Source organism: Podarcis filfolensis (genome assembly GCF_964270895.1).
Source record: "Podarcis filfolensis genome assembly, chromosome: 4".
Lineage (NCBI taxonomy): Eukaryota > Metazoa > Chordata > Lepidosauria > Squamata > Lacertidae > Podarcis > Podarcis filfolensis.
Window position 1 is genome coordinate 7,386,984 of NC_139607.1, and position 21,291 is coordinate 7,408,274.

Here is a 21,291-nt window from a genome sequence, read left to right on the forward strand (position 1 = left end):
TAGATTCAACAGAACTTGGATTTTTCTGGCCACCTGGCATAAATCGCCAAAAAGAAGTATTCTTAGGCACGTTGGACCAAGGCAAGACTTACACCTATTCTGAATACTTTCCAGTCATATGGCAGAGAACAAAAACCTCAAAACGCAGGCCTGTATTCACTTGTCAGCCAGCAGAAGCCCCCTCCCAGAGGGTCCTGAACAGAATTTGGACTAGAGGTAACTTATGCTTGTGTAGGTTATACCAGCTTCCCATAGTTAGGTTTGTTCTGTAAGTTAATGTGCTCTGTACCATTATTTCACTATCATCTCTAGTTCATTTAATGCGATCTCTTGACCACCCCTGTGAGTCCCATGTTTTAATGTGCTGGGCATGCAGAAGTGGTTGTTATTTAATGAGCTAGCACAGCTGTGATTTGAGATAATTTTCTAATCTCTTCTTCAATAACCAACTGAAATTGCTTACGTTTCACTACAGTAACGCTAATGCAAAGTGCAGACGTGGACAGTTGGCATGAACGCATGACAGCAGCTAAACTATGCAGCAATCCACTGTTGACCTTTATAAGTTACCATCAGACTAAATGGGAGCCCACCTCTGCAGGCCATATTAATTTTACAAAGCCTTTCTGTATTTGTGTTTAGATTTCCACAGCATCTTAAAGTTTCCAGAGACAAGTCTTGAAAAATACTGACTGGACTGGACTGGTTTTTGAAGGTAATTTGTTTCATCCTATGTAATCGTGCATAATTTGCTTCCTTTTGTGCAAAGAAAGTAACGGTCTATCATGTGTTTTGGTTTGGCTCTTGCTGAAAACTTTTGGTGCAAGTGCCCTATGCGTCCATGCAAAGTTGACTTCAGAAATAAGGCGGAAATACAACGAAGAGCCATGGTATTAAGAAACGCAGCATAGGATCTTCTTCCACTGACCCAAGAATCCCACAAAACACCAGGTTCAGATGGCAATCGCGTTTTCAAGATTTGCAAGTTCAAATTGTAGGTCTTCAGCAACTTTCTTCATGCTTCTGACCCGTTTCTATCACTGCATTACACAGAGAGATCAGATAGATTATTCAAAACCTCAGGATTTTTTTCTGTTTTTTTTCTTCTGTAGCTCTGATTAAATCCACCGTAGGCACTGGCCATGATTCTCTGTTGTATCACATTCTTTTAACTTTTGTCTACGAGTTAGGCTTTGTGTTTTACCTGAGAGATTCTGTTAGAATAATAATGGTATTATTGTGATGTTGGGACTCAATATTCTGTTCCTTCTTTCCACAGAAAATGTTCAGCAATTCACAGATTGATTGATTTTGCTGTTTATTGTGTTTTCCACCACTGATAATCTAACAGAAGCTCAGAGTTTTTGGGATACACTGCTATCTTTTGAGGGGTGTGGGGTAGGAACACCTACAACAACCAGGAGGGGTCGTCCTGAAATATTGCTCTAGATGTCCAGTACTTCCTTGCTACAGGTTGTCAGCGTCAATAATTGCTCCCAAGCCCAGAAAAGACAGTTGCAAGAATGAAGTCAGATGAGAATGTGAGTATATACAAAGTTCTGGAATCAGAAGCAAGTGTATTGGTAACCATGGCAACACAAACATAGAGGACTATCGCAAAGGGTGGTGATTAGAATCCAGCTTATAACTGAGATTTCTCAAGTGATGGAGGCAGAGATTCTGCAAACTTCACAATTACAGGAGGTTTTATTTCCCCAAGCTCCATGTTGCTTTGCTCAAGCAAAAGTACTTTTTTTGGGGGGGGGGCAGAAAAAGTCTCACCGAGTTCTGATGTTTATGAGCAAAGTAGCATGGAAAATATCATATACCCTATGGGTAAGCCCTGGGGAAAATAAAGTTTCCTGATCCTGTCTCTTAGTTATCTCTGGAATTTTCATCTTTCAAACACGGGCTAAGTAGACATGGCAACACATTAATTGATTTACGTGCACAGAATCCAACTCTGATTGGAAAATATAGTTAACAGATGTGGTTATGTGACATTTTTCTGCTGGGAGGAAGTCACCTCTTTTTCACACAAGTAGGGCTAATGCATATCTCACCCTCTAGCCTTCTATTTTCAAGGGAATCCCTACACACTTATTTCCTCTTATTATTATATAGAATTCAGATTATGAAAAAAATTACAGAATTACACACCACATTCAGTCTACTACTGGCAGATGTCTGGAAAATAAAAAAGCTTGAACAGCCAGTCATTGGGACACAGATATTTTATTTAGCTAGCAAATGGGTCTGAATGGGAAAACCTCACATTTCCCCCACCCCCATTCCCAAACTAGCTCAAGGAGCAGCACCCATCAGAGCTCCACACAAAGCTTTATCCCTGCTACAGTTGAGGTCATTCATGTAATTAGACTCTCCTACACCTACTATTGAAACCAGACTCATTTTGGTGCCTTGATACGAGTTCAATCATGCTTATGACATAATACAGCCAACAGTGACGTTCATGTAAAGTCTGAGGGCATTTAGTAACCACAACAATATGACTTATGCAGCTCATTCGTAGACAAGGCAGAACTTTGCAAAGGCAAGGTGATCCATGTAGTTTGGACATCTTTTGCGGGGGTTTCGTACATGCAAAGCAGGTGCTCTGCTATTGAGACACATTATGCCAAAACAACCTGATTTGCAATGTTTTTGTCTTTGTACACACTGATGCATTATCCCTTAGGGACAAACTAGATATTACATAGCAGACTTATGTAGCAGTCTTCCAATGTGGTTGTGTCTGTGGGTTTTTGTTTTTTTAAGAAAAGGAAAAGAATTGAGGAAATCGCTCCCAGTTTGAAGTGAGGAATGGGCTACATAAACCTTTCTCTCCTGGCTATTTTGCTACTCAAAATCTCCTCCCTGCTGCTCTTTTGCTTATGGAATAAAATATATATATTTACTCTGGTTGGAAAGGCAACCTGGCAGTAGGAATTTTAACAGGAAAAATGTCTAGCTGAAAAAGGTTAAGCAGTTCCTTCCCTGCTTATATTTCCACTCAAACTGGCAGCTTCCTTTGGACAATTTCAAATTTTTAAAACATGTCAGAAGATTGTTAGTCTTCTGCCACGTAATGACCAGTTCATCCCTTAGTTTCAGTAACTTACAACAATAAATGGGTGATCCTTATGGTAATTAAAATTAAGCCGAGTTTGATTAGAACAATGATGGGATCAAGAAACACATATAAGCATTATAACATTTTTGTCTCTCTTACTGCACTTCTAGGCCCCAATGGAATTGCCATAGAATTGCTGCATGTTATCTTTACATGATGTGATGAGCTGCCGTTTGCCTGTTTTCCACAAGCTTCTCACATGCAGGAAACGTGTAAAAGCATTGAAAGAGACAAGAATTCACATGCTTTCATAAGAAGTTAAGGTAGATTTGTGAAAGTGTTCCTTTGGATCTCCTTTTTTTTGTAGCAAAGTCCCATTGGGTCAAAAGGCTCAGTCTTCCCTCCGTGTCGAGATGTTTCCCAAACACAGAACATAGCATCAGTGCAATCTCAGAGATGATGCATAATTCTAGTGGGAGGGGCAGTCCGTTATCAGAGAAACAATCAATGTGTTGTTAGTGTTGAATCATTTCTGATGAAGAAAGAAGCTAAACCTTTCCAACCTTCATTCATTACTTCAGGAGGAAACATTATTCTCTCCTGTCTATTGTCTGAGTACATGGCAGAGAGCGTAAACCATTTCAAGATAAGGCCTTGAGAGAGAACGAGAGACAGAAAAATAAATCAGTTACCTACATTTTCTTTTAATAAAACTATGGTTTAAAAAGTGACAGTGTGCTATGACGGTTTCAGAGTTAAAATGTCTAGTGCTATGAAAACCATTCATTAAGCTGCTCCAGTCCTTTTGAAGAGTTGGTCTTGGGCATGGCTAGTTTGCTACGTCTGCATTACACAGCCTGTAGAGGAGTATCTGAACTTGCCCCTTTTGTGTTCATAGAGGGGCTCCTACAACAGCTGGTCAATTTTTCCTTGTTCAGCCACTGAGCAGTGTGTAATGACTGGAAAAGGCATCAAATCCTCATTATTTTTCCTCCCCATTTTAAACTTCTTCAAGTTGTGGTCAACAGAGTGCCGAGTGTATCTATTGATCCTTATGCTCAACAAAGTTTTGTTTCTTGTTTCTCTGACAGAAAAATCCACCTAGAAGTCAATAAAATCCACTGCTGATAAAAATCATGGCTGCTTTATGACTACAACACAGGCCCCAGCTCTTCCGATGTTCAGAGATGCCATCTGCAGAGAAGAAACAAATATCAGCTGCAGAGTTTACATTTGGGAGTGAAAGGCTGCAGTTTTATGGCATGTACTTCTGAGGTGTCAAAACAAGCAACTGGTAATTCAACAATACATTATACAGGAAACCTAATATTGCTGCATCCTGCTAGTTATGTATGAAAGCACTGCATTAGTGGTGAAGTTATGAGCTGGAGTTGAAGACCCTGGCCTAGTGCCTCGCCTCCACAACTGCTATGAGGGACATAAGGATCTACAGTATCTGCAAACTGCAGCTAACAAATCCTGTTCTCCGTTACTCATTAATAACCTTTTAAATTATGGAAGTGTTACAGCTTCATACATGTATACATTAACTGTCTCCAAGTATTCCACAGCATTCATGCTTGCTTGTTTTAATGTGCTGCCTTCTGCACTGGTAAGTAGATGATTTAACAAGACCCTGGTTAATGAACGTGTGTTTGTGAGTAGCTCAAGCGATATAGACTCTGCTGATCATGTTTCTCTGTATTGTAACAGGGTATAGGAAAAGGTTGATTCTCCCTCCTTTGAAAAGTCTTCTGGGAAGAGCTCCTGAAAATTTGGAACTGTTTTGCTTAAGGCATGGCTCTTACTAAGAGAATTGCAAGAGGGGGGAATTGACTTCAATTCAGATCAAGAGAATTCTTTTGCTGGCTTCTTGAAAAATATATAAAAAGAATTAAGTTTTATTTGTATGTGTTTTTATTAAATTTATAAGGAACGTTTTAATGTTCTCTACAGTTAGGTACGTTAAAAACAAATTGAGAAATAAAATGAAGACACAAGTAAAAAGTGTACTTTGCAATGTGGCATCTGAAAACTACAGCAAGCAGTAGTAATTTCAACTACAGTGGTACCTCGGGTTAAGAACTTAATTCATTCTGGAGGTCCTTTCTTAACCTGAAACTGATCTTAACCTGAGGTACCACTTTAGCTAATGGGGCCTCCTGCTGCCGCCGCGCAATTTCTGTTCTCATCCTGAAGCAAAGTTCTAATCCTGAGGTACTATTTCTGGGTTAGCGGCATCTGTAACCCAAGGTACCACTGTATGTGGAACTCTGGAATTGCCACTTTTTTGTATAGAGCATAGTGAAATATATAGGTTTACATTCATTGCATATCATGTATCACATTTCTATTCTTGTGACATTTATACTTACTGAAATTGTTCCTATGATTTTGGGAATAGAGTGAATGATGAAATATAAAGCCAAAAGCTAAATCATTGACTTTCCAGGTCAGAATTACTTTCCTTCGTGCTATATAATTTATCTGCAAGAGGTTTGATTCAAGAAATGCAAAATAGCACTTTAACAAATGGGCCACGTGCTCTTGCCTTTCTTGTAAGGCAGAATAGCTCGGAGGCACACCCTTCTTATATTCAGTAAAAACTGTCATCCACATGCTATGATCCTAAATCACAATATGTAAGCTCCAGATTTGTAGCATTTACATATGGAGGAGAAACAGACTTTTTAGCACAGTGGTGGGGAGACTTTGCCCTTCCAAATGCTGCTGAACTACAGCTGCCATCAGCCCCAGCAAATATGGTCAATGGCAAAGGATGATGCATGTTTCAGTTCAGCAATATCTGGAGGGCCAAAGATTCCTAACCCCTGTTTTAGCAGATTCCCCTTCTCACATTACAAGCTTGCGGCATGGAGAAATGGACAGGCAAGTTGATGGGACAGATCGTGAGTTAGCAATATAATTAATAAACTCTAGTCTTCTAATTCAAGCTTTTAAGTGAGCTACCTTTAACTCCCTTACCCTCAGCACAGACAGAGGTGTCTCCTCCATTCTGGCTCAGCCAGGACCCAGCCAGCTGAGCCAAGTCCAGTGGATCTTAAACTGGCATAATCCCTGGAAAAGAGGCATGGTGGGACTAGAGAGGGGCAGATTTTCCTGGATCCAATGGCCTGGATCCAAAGGCCATTCAGCTTAGTCACATGACTTGGTGACCCAGCACAAAACACTATTTTAAAGTCTTGTGTTCCATCTGCCATGCTGCTGAACATGGTTTGGATCTAGTGCAATTTTATGCTGGTTTAATTTATGCCAGTTTCTTGTGCATGGGATTGCTCCCTTAATCATGTCTATTAAATTCAATGGGTCTACTTTGAGCAGAACTGGTATTAAATACCATCCTGCAAGCATACATAAAATAGTATTGAAATGAAAATAGTAATTACCAAATAATCCTACACTCATAAAGTTTCTAATAAAGGTTTGGGACACGTAGGAACAGAAAAGCTGGCACTTTTGAGTTTGCCACAAATGTCTAGCAATTTTTAATCTGTTAGAATTCATAGTTGCCATATAGAAAAATGTCCTAACACTTCCCATAGGAACATATTTCTCTTCCTGTGAATTCAAGCTGAATAGTAAGTCTCTAAGGATGATACAGACCGAATGGATATTATTTTGACTTTTTGTTGAAAGTCTGCATCCTTACTCATGGGCTTTGTTGCCTGATGCAGCAATGCACACAACAGAGACAACAAGGGCACCCCCTTGTTTCCAATTCCTATTGTACTTTGCTTGGAGGCCACTGGCTCCTGGCTTCAAAATGTATGCCACAACTACCTTGGGAGACGTTGCTTCAAATGCCAATTAAGCCAAGCATAAGCTCAGTGGGGTGCTTCAGACAGTCTGCTGTCTGCAAGACTGAATTTCCTGGAAGAAATTATGCCCTCCCTCGCTGGGATGTTTGGAAGGCAAGAACTGCCAAACATACTTACTTGGAAGGTGTCCCACTCTAATCAGTGGGGCTTCCTTCCAAGTAAACATGGACTGGTTCATGGTATAAAACTGAAATACCGGTTCAATGCAACAACAACTTTGGAAAATAGTAACCACAAACTATAAATTGTAGTTAATAGAAAGTACTTTTTAAAGAAACGCTATCTTATGTACACAAAACATAAAACTGGGGGAGGGGAGGAACACCCTTGTCACAAATATAAACACCAGAGACTTGTAACAAACCCTGATGTATTTTCAAGCTGAAGTATTGTAAAATATGAAAGCAAAAAAAGGAAATAAGGATTCCAATGAGAGATCTGACAAATAAGGTTATATGGATAACAAGATACTGCCATTTTATATAACTTTTTCTTGGTTTCTCTCTCTTCGGAGAACTCTTACAGCAGAGAAAGCTAAACAGCAGTTATAATTGCATAGCTGCGGGGATCCTCGCTGCCCAATAGTTCCAACAAGCCTTCTGTGAAAACTCTGCAAAACATAAAACCACACAACTACCTGTGTCCATTCATTAGTTTGGGGGTCGTATGACTCCATGGTGTTCAGGTATGTCTGCCCGTCATATCCACCTACTGCATACAATTTATCACCGAGGATACACACTCCAACAGCATCACGGGGCATGCTCAGTGGAGCTACCATTGTCCAAGTATCAGTTTTGGGGTCATACCTGCACAACAAAAGGGAAGGTATATCTCATGAAAGAACATATTTAGCAATCCAGCCCATATTCAACATCAGCAGAATTATTTGTTCATTCATTTGTCATGAACTTCCCAAAATCAACCTCTTTGCAAGGGGGGGAGGGGTCTGTCTGTTGAGATTCCTGCTCCATGTTTGCAGTCATGAGACTGTTGTCTATCACATGACGGTGTATGTTTTCATTCCACAGTGTGGGAAGTGACGGAGACAGGATATTTATGTTACTTGTGTTCCGTGAAGTGGGACTATTGTCCTTTGTTCTTTCTCTCTTTGCTGTCTAATGAGAAAGAGGAAGGAGCTAAAGCAGAATGCTCCAAGTGGACTATATGTAAATAAAAGTAGATTAGCCAAAATGCTGTGCTACTGAGTTCTGTTACGCAAACTGCAAATACTCTGCGGATCCCTAAGTGTTCTGATGCTTCATGGTGTCAGTTGCTGTGATGTTCAGGCAGAAGAAAGCTTTTGAAGCTCCCGATCGACCAGGAGGGAGAGAACATGCCAGTCAGACATGTGTCTCTGCCAGAGTCCTACAGGAGAGTAGGACGATCCTAACACTGTCATGCCAGAAATACTGAATTCACAAAGGTATCTTCACTAGGTTCCTTTTGGCCATTCAAGTGCTTTTAAGATTGGCTATTATGTACTACACCTTAAGTCCCAACCAGCCCTATTAGTTCGCTGTTTAATCAAGTCCCTCCTCCCCTACTATCCATTACAGCAAGGCTCCATCAGAACCAGATTACCCAACATGCAATGGTGGCTCACCAAGCAGGGTTATCTCAGCGAGGTGCAAGAGCTTAGTATGTAGCTCCAAATTCTAGGTAAAGGCTTTTACAACTCAGAATCCCCACTTCAGTTTACTCTTGCAACTCATATGGTGAAAGGTCTACAGGAGTTTCAGTAGACAGTGTCTATCTGTGCCTGACTGGTAACAACTGGACCTAATCCTATCACTTATTCAAATGCCATGCATAATTGCAATCTTAATGTAATCAGAAATTGGTTTCAGGCAATGGGTTCAAAGTATTGTAGGTTATAAATATCAAGATGGCTGATATGTACAAATTTGTAAATGCATTCCACATTTCCCTGCATGGGTGAATTCTGCAAGTTGATTCTGCTGGTGAGGTAACATTTACAATCTCTGAATCTTGAGTTCCAAACCATTTTGGGTAAGGAATAGAGTGATTAAATGCCCACTTCACTTCACAGTTGGCTACCAAGCATATTAAATTTGCTATATGCTTCCCATCAATATGAACTGGTTCATAGATACATCTCAGGACATTAAAAAAATGTATGAAGTATTCAAACACCAAGTAGCACAGAACGTGAGCATCTCCAGTGGGTTAAATATTATTATTTAGTAAGATTTATCTCCTAAAAGATATTCAACTATTGTCAGCTTATATTAAATACTGATTGTAAAAATACCTTCTAACGTACTTTTAATTCTCCATTAGGATTTAATTGGGTGCCATTGTTTCCTGTGAAAGCACTTAAAGCATTTCCTTTGTTACTTCATTTGTTAAAACATTCTGTATGTGGAACGTTAGGCATTTTTATGATTAGCACTGTAATAAAAGCTCTCAATATTTTCCAATTTCAATTAATATTAATGAGAAGTTACTTTATTAGACTTTCATAACAATTATTTCACTATAGATGATGCTGGGGATTGTAAGGGCTTTTAACAAGTGGAAAGCTCAAGAACCTTTCTCCTTGCCTTCAGCTTGGTCGTTCAAATTGATTTCTTTTTGTATTCAGGAACTTTATGATATCTCCTGCTTCACCCTGGGGCACGTCAAGTTATTACAGAGATGAAGCATGCAGCCATTTCTTTAGCAGAAGAAACAGCATTGCAAAAAAGAAGGCAACATTTGAACTACTACCCTAGTATCTTTCACGTTCTGTTTTGGGGAGTTCCAAGTATTTTATTAGTCCCTTGCTACTTGCATATTAGGAAAAACAAAAGGATGGTAAAAAAAGGAGGTGGCATTCTTGCTTGGACCGTATTTTCTTTTTGTATGTTTTCACCTTGATTTCTTTGTGGTTGAAAATGACAGTCTTGCAAAAAGCACCCTATTAAGGTTTATTTCCCTCAGGCGTGTGGAAATAAAAACACACACTTGCTGATACTGATTGTAATATGTCCATCAGCCACCGCACTGCAATGGTCTTGAGGTCGATGCCCCCTTTAGTCTTAATTTAATGTAATATTTAACTATTTGTAACACACTGCTTTTTAAAACAAAAACCGTGCTTGCTTTTTGAAGGGGTAAGGTAAGATAAGATAAATAAACAAGTCATCTGATAACAAGTCTGGGGAACAATTTATACGAAAGAAGCTGGAATAAAGGAAAACAAATGTAAATTAAGCTGGTGTAAAGCTATGCCAGAACAAAACTCACTCTCACTGAGCTGGCCTAAGCCTAGCAGAGGGGAAACAAGCCTTTATAATAGTGTTTGAATTACGGCATCCTTTCTGCTGGCTTAAATACATGCAACCTCTACATGTCTGAATCACCTTGCTGAAACAGTATTTCCTTTAACATAAGGTAATGCAGGTTCTTTTATGTTGGAATTATTCTGCAGAAAACTGTGCGCAACACACAATTTATTGCCGGAAGGACTCAAGTGTTGGGGCAGAGCTAAAAGTGCTCCTCCACTCTGCAGAACACAGCTAAGCCTCTCTCGCCCTGATCTCACCACTGCAATCCATGTGACAGTCACCTCCAGGCTTGATTATTGTAACTTACTCCATGTGGGGCTGCCCTTGAAGCTGACCCAGAAACTCCAGCGGGTGCAGAATGCCGCGGCGAGACTCCTTACAGGGTCCTCGCCTCGGGATCACATTCATCCAGTGCTATACCAGCTGCACTGGCTCCCGGTGGAGTACAGGATCAGGTTTAAGGTGCTGGTTTTAACCTTTAAAGCCCTATATGGCCTAGGATCCTTGTACCTACGGGACCACCTCTCCTGGCATGCCCCATGGAGGACCTTACAGTCTGCAAATAATAACAGCTTGGAGATCCCAGGCCCCAGGGAGATTAGGCTGACCTTGACTGGCCTGGTGGAACGCTCTGCCACAAGAGATCAGGGCCCTGCGGGATTTGACATCTTTCCGCAGGGCCTGCAAGACGGAGAAGTTCCGCCACGCCTTTGGTCAGCCTGACCCCCTTTCTCTTTTTGTATAAGAACTAGTATGAAAGAGGCCTCCCAGCATTCTCACAGACCCATATAAGAACAGCGTAAACAGTTGGGCCTGATGAACATTTACAGTTCCCAACCCTAATCCTGCGGGAAACCATCTAATTAGATTTTAATTTGATCCTGACTTGTTTTTAGGAGGTAATTTAATTATTGTTTGATTTTATACCAATGTTATATATTTGATGTCAGCCGCCCTGAGCCCAGTCTCGGCCTGGGAGGGCAGGATACAAATAAAAGTTGTTTATTATTATTAATACTATTGTTATTATTATTATGCCCCAGATGTCAGAGAATGGGGTTAGCGTAACAGGTAGAGCAATGGTCTAATTACAAGGAAGTTTCAAATCAATTCTGAAAGAGAAGAACAAAGAGCTGACAAGCCATTTTTAACTGGAAGTATATAGCACAAATTATTCTGCGAAAGTGTTACATCTCTGTCATTTATTGATCGGCATAAACAGATTTTAGAAATATTTCCAATGATGAAATTAACAAGGGAGAAAAGAATATTGATAGCTTTGCTTAAAAATGGGCTGTATTTATTGTACTTGGGAATAACTAATTTCAGAACAACGTTCAGCTTTATATAATAATAATTTATGATAATAATAATTTATTATTTATACCCCGCCCATCTGGCTGGGCCTCCCCAGTCACTCTGGGCGGCTTCCATAGAAACCAAAAATACAGTAAAATATCACACGTTAAAAACTTCCCTGAACAGGGCTGCCTTAAGATGTCTTCTGAATGTCAGGTAGTTGTTTATCGCTTTGACATCTGCTGGAAGGGCGTTCCACAGGGCGGGCGCCACTACCGAGAAGGCCCTCTGCCTGGTTCCCTGTAGCTTTGCTTCTCGCAATGAGGGAACCGCCAGAAGGCCCTCGGCGCTGGACCTCAGTGTCCGGGCAGAATGATGGGGGTGGAGACGCTCCTTCAGGTATACTGGACCGAGGCCGTTTAGGGCTTTAAAGGTCAGCACCAACACTTTGAATTGTGCTCGGAAACGTACTGGGAGCCAATGTAGGTCTTTCAAGACCGGTGTTATATGGTCTCGGCGGCCGCCCCCAGTCACCAGTCTAGCTGCCGCATTCTGGATTAGTTGTAGTTTCCGAGTCACCTTCAAAGGTAGCCCCACGTAGAGTGCATTGCAGTAGTCCAAGCGGGAGATAACCAGAGCATGCACCACTCTGGCGAGACAGTCCGCAGGCAGATAGGGTCTCAGCCTGCGTACCAGATGGAGCTGGTAAACAGCTGCCCTGGACACAGATATATTGTTTTTCTTATTGCAATTAAGCTGTAGCTGTTCTTTTAATAGTTTATTTTAATAAATTCAAGCAATAAGACAACGGAATACATATTTATAGATCTAAGGATGTTTAAGGGAGGAACAGTCAAGTTTACATTCAGAATCACTACGTAAAAACACATACAGAATGGGTACCTTTCAACATAGTCCAGGAGTCTGGAGCAGTGGTTAGAGGCAGGAGCATCATGGCCTCCGACTGCATAGAGAAAACCGTCACAAGTAGCCACCCCAACGCCTCCTCTCCTTTTACACATTGGAGCACACATGTTCCATTTGTTTGTGTGGGGATCATAATACTCCATAGAACTCAAACAAGAACTTCCATCTCGACCACCAACTGAATATAACCTAAAATAAACCACATACAAATTACTAAGCATAACGTACAGTAATAGAAACAAAACTGGGGAAGATGTTCCTTTCCCCCCACATCTACAATCTACATACAGGGGTGGATCTACTGTGAAACTAATGGAGCTTAAGCTCCAGGGGCCCTAATCCCAGAGGGGCCCCAGAAGTGACTTAAAACATTGCTGAAAGGTTTTGGGGCTACTAGACCCAAACTGAGTTGCACGACTCATATTGATTCATTTTTTTCCTTGTATATATTTCCACAATTCCAAAGCTTGAAAGCCTCATTGCTGGTTGCGAAGGGGCCCCATGGCAGTTCAGGCTTTGGGAGGCCCAAAATGGAGGTCAGCCACCGCACTCATACAATTCATACAGTAAAAATGTGTTGAAACCATATGCTGAATAGCTATGAAAAGAGATTTTAAAAACAAAACAAACAAACCCTTACATTTCTGCATACAAAATCCACCCATTTCTCATTTTTGGCCCTTATAGCTAGATGTAGCTAGGTGATCTTGCGGCCCTGGCAGAACCATCCAGATTGCGCCCCCTACCCACGGTCTTCTTTCCGCCTCTCCTCCAACCACAACCCCCCATCCATTCAATTCACCCTCTGTTTAAAGCGATTTCTTATGAAGCAATAATCAATATTTATATTTATGGACATATTTTTAAGCTGGTTTTGCCTCCCCCCCATCGCCTGCGCCCCTGGTGGGGGCCCTCTTCACCACCCCCTAGCTACAGCCCTGGAGGTGATGCCAACCAGGAATTTCCTGATTCATCACTGGGGGAGGGGGCAATCCTATGGTAAGCTCAGATGGCATTAAGTCCCCAAGCCCAGCTCAGCCAAAGATAATACCAGCATATTATTGAAATTAATGGGGCTTACTTATGAGTAGGCATGTACTAATGGTGCTTACTTATAGTGTAGACACACACTACACCAACTCTCAATTTAAGTGTTTGTCGCAGAGCATTAATACTCTTTTATGTCAACTGTGAGTCATAATTTCTTACAGACTGCCATTTAGGATTGGTTTATACATAGAAATCAGGGGTGGGGGTGGGAATTCTTTAAGACTACTTAGTATTGCGATGGTAAAGTGTTCAGTAACTAAAATTCCAAATCCATTTGGAAGCTTGCTCCAGGGCAAATAAAACATAATTGGTTCCACCCCATATAAGTGCACATGAGAAAATTATTCTGATTGCAGTCTAACAATGTTGACACACTGAATGCATTTCTTATAAGAATTCTTTCACAGTTTGTTGCCTGTTGTACACTGCCTAGAGAATAATAAAATTTATAGAAATGTGGAGCATTTTAAAGTCCAAGCAGTGAGCAATTTGGGATGCAAAACCTCCGATCAGTGAAAGAATTATTTACTTGGAAGCTTTTATAGTCCTAAGTACTTCATAAATTCTCAGCTAGTTAAATGTATATTTAAAGTTTCATTGTTAATGAAGCTGTATTCTCCTCCTCCTACTGTATCTTATGAATGCATGGCATTTTGAGGTCCTCTCATCAGCTTCATACCATAAATACCTAGGGAATCTGGAAATTCTTGTATGGTGTGTGTCTCACAATAGGAATGCTCTCTCAGAATAGTTTACCTATGTTCACATTCTGATTCCAAGGGAAATGATGTCAAGTGACTGGGCTGATTTTGATTTATTGTTCTATAAATTAATCTGCAATTTATAAGAATCAAATCATTATTGTAGTGGTTGCCATAACCAATGCAGCTTAGTATACGTTACTGTAAACCCACAAGCATATTTAAGACTGAATGCAAGTAGGAAGAACAGCCACATCAAAATGTTTATGCCTTCTAATTAAATACCAGGCTTCACAGTGCAACACTCTGCATATGTATTCAGTAGTAAATCTCACTGAGTTGCATGGAGCCTATTCCCTTGCAGGCACAGGTGCATAATGACCGTGGCAGGTGAAGGGAGGGCCACAAGAACGATTGGTATTGGGTTGGATTCGGCCACAACCTTATTGATTACAGGAAAGAGTAGATTTGGCTAAGGCATTGGGCATGTATCCTGCATCAGGCAGCCTGCCTGCTACCTGATAGGAACCTGGTAGGGTCAAACCTGTACTGGGGAGTCACCCCCAACATGGACTGGATGCCACGACCCTGAACAGACCACCATTGGGAGAGGTGCTTTGGCCCACTGGTCCCCTAGGGGTCTCCTGGACAGCGTCAACCTCCTGGACCCCTCTAACGGGGTACCCCTGTGACTAAGGATCCAGCCGAATACCTCATCTGCTGCTACAGTGATGGCTGCTACGAGGTAGGCGCAAAACCTATAAGCCAGCAAATTTGCTAGGAGAAAATTCCTCCCTTGCCCCTAATACGGCAACCAAATTAACTATAGCAAGGTCCATAGGTAACGTGCCTGCTCCTCCCCTCCCCCTCGGTGGGTCCCTAAAGACAGGGTGGAAAAATACCACAACAATCAGCCAAGGTAGTGGTCTACACCTGGCCACCCCCTTAAATAGGCTGGGGCTGGGCTGCAGCCCCAAGCCCCAGCCTCTGATTGGCTGAACGGGCACTGCCCATCCTGACCTGAGGGTCCGACTCGGCCGGAGATGGGCAGTGCCAGCGATGCCCTCCCCAGGCCGTGACTGGAAGGTGGCAACCTCCCTGAACCTACCACAGCAGCACCATGCAGCAACGGCCACCCACCCAAACTCCCAGGAGAGCAGATAAAGTAAGTATAGGCAGGATTGCAGCCTTGGGGTTGATTCTGCTTTTTCATGCATGACCAGCAAGTTGAATTCATCCGGCTGGAAAACAAGTCGTGCAACTCTTCATTACATTGTAGGTCTAGTGGCAGATTCCTAGGCACTGTTCCACCATACATATTGGATTTCTGAATCGGTAAGCATGTGAAAGAGCCCAAGACCTCTACAGTGAGAAAACAAGCATGCAGCCGATCTACCTTAGGTATTAGTTGTGTCACAGAAATATTACTACCTTACTAGGAAAACAGCTGACAGTAACTTGTAATGCTTAAGAGAGAAAGCATTGAAAAGGATGCTTAAGAAAGCTGAATGTACTCACCTAATTAACAGTGCAATTCTATGCATGTTTACTTGAAAGTAGGTCCTACAATGTTCAATGGAGCTTACTTCCAAGTAAGTGTATTCCTAGGATTCATTTAGGATCAGAGGAAGGGTGCAATATAAATACAATACATAAAATTGTATGCAGTTGAGCTGGCCCTTTTCCTTCGGGGGATGATTTAGTAGAAATGTATTCTTATTTTACAATGGATTGTTTTAATCTTTGTACAGTAAGCACAGCAACAAGGCAAACTATTGAATTATACTTCAAAAACTGAGGATGGGGAATAATTCCATGCATAACGCAAGACTTACTTGTCAAGTTGCCTGTCACAACAGATTGTTTCATTTCCTTAACATCATGGTGTACTTATTTGTGCTTGTTTTTGTAAATAAATATATTTCTTTCCATCTCGAGATCATTAACTAACTCATGCAATTGTTTTGCACCGGATAGTGGCGTTTCAGTAATATTATTCTTTGACAGATCAATCATGTTAGATATAACACTCATCCACTTTGTTCATTCAGGAGACATTGATCATGCTGTTTTCTATCTGGAATCTCTGAAAACAGAGTGTTCCGAATACTCCATGGCCTTATGAAATAATTTCCAACTAATGATTCTCATTTTTTCCTTCCATACTTTCTGAGATAAGAGTCAGATCAATAGTGTACTTTAGGACTTACACTTGTGTGTTGAAAAGAATGCTTAGAGGACAATCTTATGGCAAGTTCCATTACGATGAGCAACTTAGGTTGCAGTGGATCTCACAATCAGCCAGCGGATTCCCAGGTCAGTTGGGCTCAGTCAGCATTAAGACCCCAACTCCAGCTCAGCCAAAGTTGGCGGAGCAAACACTGGTGTAAAAGGTAAAGGGACCCCTGACCGTTAGGTCCAGTTGTGGACGACTCTGGGGTTGTGGCGCTCATCTCGCTTTACTGCCAAGGGAGCCGGTGTACAGCTTCCGGGTCATGTGGCCAACATGGCTAAGCCGCTTCTGGTGAACCAGAGCAGCGCACGGAAATGCCATTTACCCTCCCACTGGAGCAGTACCTATTTATCTACTTGCACTTTGACGTGCTTTCGAAGGTTGGTAGGAGCAGGAACCAAGCAATGGGAGCTCACCCTGTCGTGGGGATTTGAACGGGGGGGCAGGTACTTAGGCTGCATCCTTAGCCAGCTCAGCTAGGTCAAATCCTATGACCTGCATAGGGTACTGTTTTAACCTATTGTTTTCCCTTTGCAAGGCTTAGGAGGAGGAAGAAGAAGAAGAAGAAGAAGAAGAGGAAGAAGAAGAGGAAGAAGAAGAGGAGGAGGAGGAGGAGGAGGAGGAGGAGGAGGAGGAGGAGGAGTTTGGATTTGATACCCCGCTTTATCACTACCCGAAGGAGTCTCAAAGCGGCTAACATTCTCCTTTCCCTTCCTCCCCCACAACAAACACTCTGTGAGGTGAGTGAGGCTGAGAGAGAAGTGTGACTGGCCCAAGGTCACCCAGCAGCTGCATGTGGAGGAGCGGGGAAGCGAACCCGGTTCCCCAGATTACGAGACTACCGCTCTTAACCACTACACCACACTGGCTCTTAGGAAGAGCAGCAACAGCAGCAGCCCTGCTGCTGAATGAGGTTTCACAGAATCATAACATTGTACAGTTGGAAGGGACCACAAGGGTCATCTAGTCCAACCCCCTGCAATGGAGGAATGTTTTTGTCCACTGTGGGGCTCGAACCCACGACCTTAAGAGTATCATGCTTTACTGAGCGAGTCTGGTATAATTTTATGCCAACCTAATTTACACTGACTTGCTTTATGCCAGCTTCTTGTGTATTGGGTTGCTCCTATAGCTGATTACTCAATCGCAATCTAGCTGATTCATTGGGTTGATTCAGTTTTAATAGATCTCCATAAAACTAAAACCCCATGAGAGTATGAAGGAAGTGTCACAGCATGATCTTACGCATGATCTTACTTAGAAGTCTACTGAACTCAGAGGCTTACTCTCAGGAAAGTGGGTACAGTATGAAACCTAATATGGTTTACATGTTAATACATGCAAAGACTCCCACTCAGTGATAGGAGGAATTTTTGCTTTTGTTCACCAAAACAGAATAGCATTGGGGGGGGGGAGTCATTCATGTTTCCAGTGAGATTGAGTCTCCTGGGAGCTTTATGTACAATACCTAATAAGATTTAATTCTGCTCAGAATATACTCATTCAGAAAGCAGAGATAACGTGCAGAACATAGTGATTGCATGCAGGGCTTTTCAGGGGCTGCACTCCAGGAAAGTGCATTGATGAGAAAAGGTGTTAAAGATCAGGCTCACACACTGAATTATGAATGAGTCTCGATTCAGTTAAAAGAAAATGTCACCATACGTTTTATCAAGTGGTGTACTAAAGGCAGAGAAGTAAAACTCTTTGAAAACCCACAATCACCACGAAGCAACTACCGAATAGTGTATATTTTTAAATTCAATTAATAGCTTATTTCCTTGGGCCAATTATTAATAGCCTACAATCGCTTTCGTTAATGAGGCCAGTGATGTAGCTCAAACCTATCTGAATTTCTTGTCTGACAGATAAGCAAAAGTGGTGGCACTTGACTGCTGTTCATTGACGCATTGCATTGATTTGCACTGAACCGGGCATTGTATTTATATGCAAATATAAATGTAGTGGGGAATCCTATGGCAAGATCCACCAGGATGAGCAACTGAGGATGCAGCTGATGTCCAGTAGTGTAATTTGCCCATCCCAGCTCAGACAGGGCTCTGCTGGCTGAGCCAAGGCAGGTTGAAGTCCCCTAAAAGGGGTGTTATGAGGTTGTGATGTGGATGAGACCAGAAAGGGGTGGGGCTGCGGCTTAGATCCTAAGTCTGTTCAACTCAGACATGTGACCCGGCAACCCCTCATAAAGCACTATTTCAAAGGTTTATTTTCCCTCTTTCCAGGCTTAGGCAGAGCAGCCGCACCTGACAGGGTTTGGAAATGTAGTAACTTTATGATGGCTTAATTTATAGCAACTTGCTTTATGCCAGCTCCTCCTGCATAGGATTACTCTCTAAACCACTTTAGACTGCAAGTAAAGGTGGTGGGGATGCTACATTTAAAATGCTCCGTCTTGAAAATATTCTGCAAGGAAAATAATAATCTTGTATACTACCGAGCAGCCTGGACTGGGCTTTCCCCTCTGGTGCACTAATTGTTAGCTTGCAATGGTGTTTTTGTTGTTAAGATATATATTTAAAAGTAGCGCCCACAACCTGCAGTTTTTAATGGTTCAGACAGTCTCCTCTACCTGTCAGAATCCTAGCACTTCAACTTTGGGCATTTATAGTTCAGGCCTTACAATTTGCTTTGTGTGAGAGATGGGCTTGTATGATGTGCTGTAAAATTGTGTAAATTAGTCACACTTGCACTTCTTGCATTATATAATGTCTTGATTACAAGTAAATAAGAATGGACGCGGGTGGCACTGTGGTCTAAACCAGTGAGCCTAGGGCTTGTCGATCAGAAGGTCGGCAGTTCGAATCCCCACAACGGGGTGAGCTCCCGTTGCTCAGTCCCAGCTCCTGCCAACCTACAAGTTTGAAAGCACACCCAAAAGTGCAAGTAGATTAATAGGTACCACTCCAGCAGGAAGGTAAACAGCATTTCCATGCACTGCTCTGGTGTCGGTGTTCCATTGTGCCAGAAGCGGCTTAGCCATGCTGGCCACATGACCCAGAAAAACTGTCTGCAGCGCAGACAAACGCTGGCTCCCTCGGCCTGTAAAGCAAGATGAGCGCCGCAACCCAAGAGTCATTTGCAACTGGACTTAACTGTCAGGGATCCCTTTACCTTTAAGAATGGTTAACGGTCCTAAAATGTGCTTTTCATTCATTTGCTTCTTGTGGGATATGTGTATAGGTTGATTTTGGTACCTCTGTGCAAGGGACTACTAGTATTTGTGTGTTGGAGTCTGTATGTTTTAGCCATTTATAGCCTCTTTAGTGCCAACCCTAACTCTCTGATAAACAGAGGGGGGAACAGGATTAAGTGAAGGCATCCCTCAGCTGAGCTTTGCTAGTTAGGGAGGGCTTTTGCTGTAACCCCACTGTGCCCTCCAGGTGGGTGGGAAATTACTGCCAGCAGTGTTTTGCCAGTGGTAGCCAAAAGAGGGCTATGCAGGGATGTGGGTGGAGCACATCAAGCCATGGACCCCCAGGTGAAAAAGGGGATGTGAACCACTTTCTACAGTGACCAGCAGAGCCTTGGCTGCAACACAGGACCCACTATTAGGATGGCTTTGTCCATCGTACCATTGTGGTCAAGAAATGGAATGGCTATGCAGATAAAACACAGGCTCTTTACAAATGGAAGGGAGAGACAGGGAGACACAGAAAGTGGGATCAGAATGAACAGCAACTATGTATATTTGATTTTCTACATCTTTCTTTAAGTGGATGGTCACTAAGTTATTAGAAAGTGTTTGGGAGAGAGTCGTTTCATTTTGGGGATTCACCCCCCCCACCTGAAAATAAACCAGTTGTAGGCAAAGACTGGAAAAAGAAGAGGAAGAAAACACCTTTCAAACTTTTAAGGAAGTGTGGTAGGCAGCAGAAGGAGAAGTACAAATGTAAGGAAAATTGAAAGGTAGCGAAGGAAACAAAATGACATATCACTGTAAATAGATATATTACCAGTGCAGCAATTAACCTGCAAAACAGAGGGGAAGGAAGAAGGCCAGTTCAAGAAGGTGACTTCCTAAAGGTGTATTATTCAGAATGATAAAGAATGATAAAGTGCTCATAGGGAAGAAAAGACAACTTAGTCAGTTCAGGGCAGGAACATCTCCCCTTTCCAGTTCCTGCAGATTTAAAATCATTTTCTGCTCTTTCTTCCAAGCAACAGCAGCAGCAGCAGCAGCAAATGCCCTTTCATAAAGTAGCCACTCAAATAGAATCGTGTGCTGAACCTCACCAGAGGTTAATTCATCTGCCATGGGTTACAAACTGGAGGAATCGATTCTGTAACTGACTTTCAAAGCAAAGCTTCCTGTAGTTTAAATTCCTGTAGGATGAGCCACAGTGTTTTACCATTATCCTGTCATCATAACAATTGCTTGCTACTTTTGTATAGTTTACAGCTATTTACATTACAACAATGGTTAAAAGAAATGCTCCTGTTTCAGTATTCCTTCACAGCTGCCTAGGGATTTGATATTCTTTGTTAGTGCAGTTTCTCCCAACATTTAACAGAGGGGACGCCCATGTCCCTGACTATTGGGGTCCATTAAATCAAGAGGCAGGATCCAGAAGGGCAGTTTTGCTTCTAAGTAGCAGTATCAAAGAAGGTATGTCTAGAATCCCACCAAGAAGTTTAATTAGTCTTATCACAACTCTTTCCCCTTCCCTGTTTAATTTGGAAAATTTGTATTACTTTTTTTTGGGGGGGGGACCGGACAAGAAGGAAATTCTGCTCCAGATCTTGTCCACACACACACACACCCCACACTGTGGAGACTTTCATCTCCTGATCTGAACCCAAGGGTGTCAATTGTATATTTGGAGTCTCAAAGATTTTTGTAAAACAAAAAAACTCTGAA

At 42.0% G+C, this 21,291-nt stretch overlaps 1 protein-coding gene and 1 long non-coding RNA gene across 8 annotated transcripts in view; one reads left to right on the forward strand and one right to left on the reverse strand.

Moving 5' to 3' along the window:
* Positions 1-1,600: 1,600 nt before the first annotated feature.
* On the forward strand, positions 1,601-10,522 carry LOC310761272. 3 transcript variants are annotated; one of them, XR_014547293.1, is made up of 5 exons: positions 1,601-1,836; positions 3,244-3,396; positions 4,165-4,685; positions 8,472-8,574; positions 9,521-10,522. It is a non-coding gene; the product is annotated as an uncharacterized lncRNA (long non-coding RNA). The 3 variants fall into 3 exon arrangements; XR_014547294.1 differs by lacking the exon at positions 8,472-8,574 and having other exon boundaries at positions 1,603-1,836; positions 9,521-10,521; XR_014547295.1 differs by lacking the exons at positions 8,472-8,574; positions 9,521-10,522 and adding an exon at positions 4,787-5,187 and having other exon boundaries at positions 1,604-1,836.
* Positions 3,758-21,291, reverse strand: part of KLHL1 (kelch like family member 1) — a 126,090-nt gene continuing 108,556 nt past the window's right edge. For 2 of the 5 annotated variants that reach the window (XM_083610665.1, XM_083610663.1), the window contains exons 9-11: positions 12,408-12,620; positions 7,550-7,721; positions 3,758-4,267 (exon numbers count right to left, since the gene is read on the reverse strand). In XM_083610665.1, coding sequence (XP_083466791.1) covers positions 4,208-4,267; positions 7,550-7,721; positions 12,408-12,620 — 445 coding nt within the window. In that variant the 3' untranslated portion in view covers positions 3,758-4,207. Of the gene's footprint in view, positions 4,268-7,546; positions 7,722-12,407; positions 12,621-21,291 lie in introns of those variants that run through there. The other 3 variants (XM_083610664.1, XM_083610662.1, XM_083610666.1) reach the window with 2 other exon arrangements.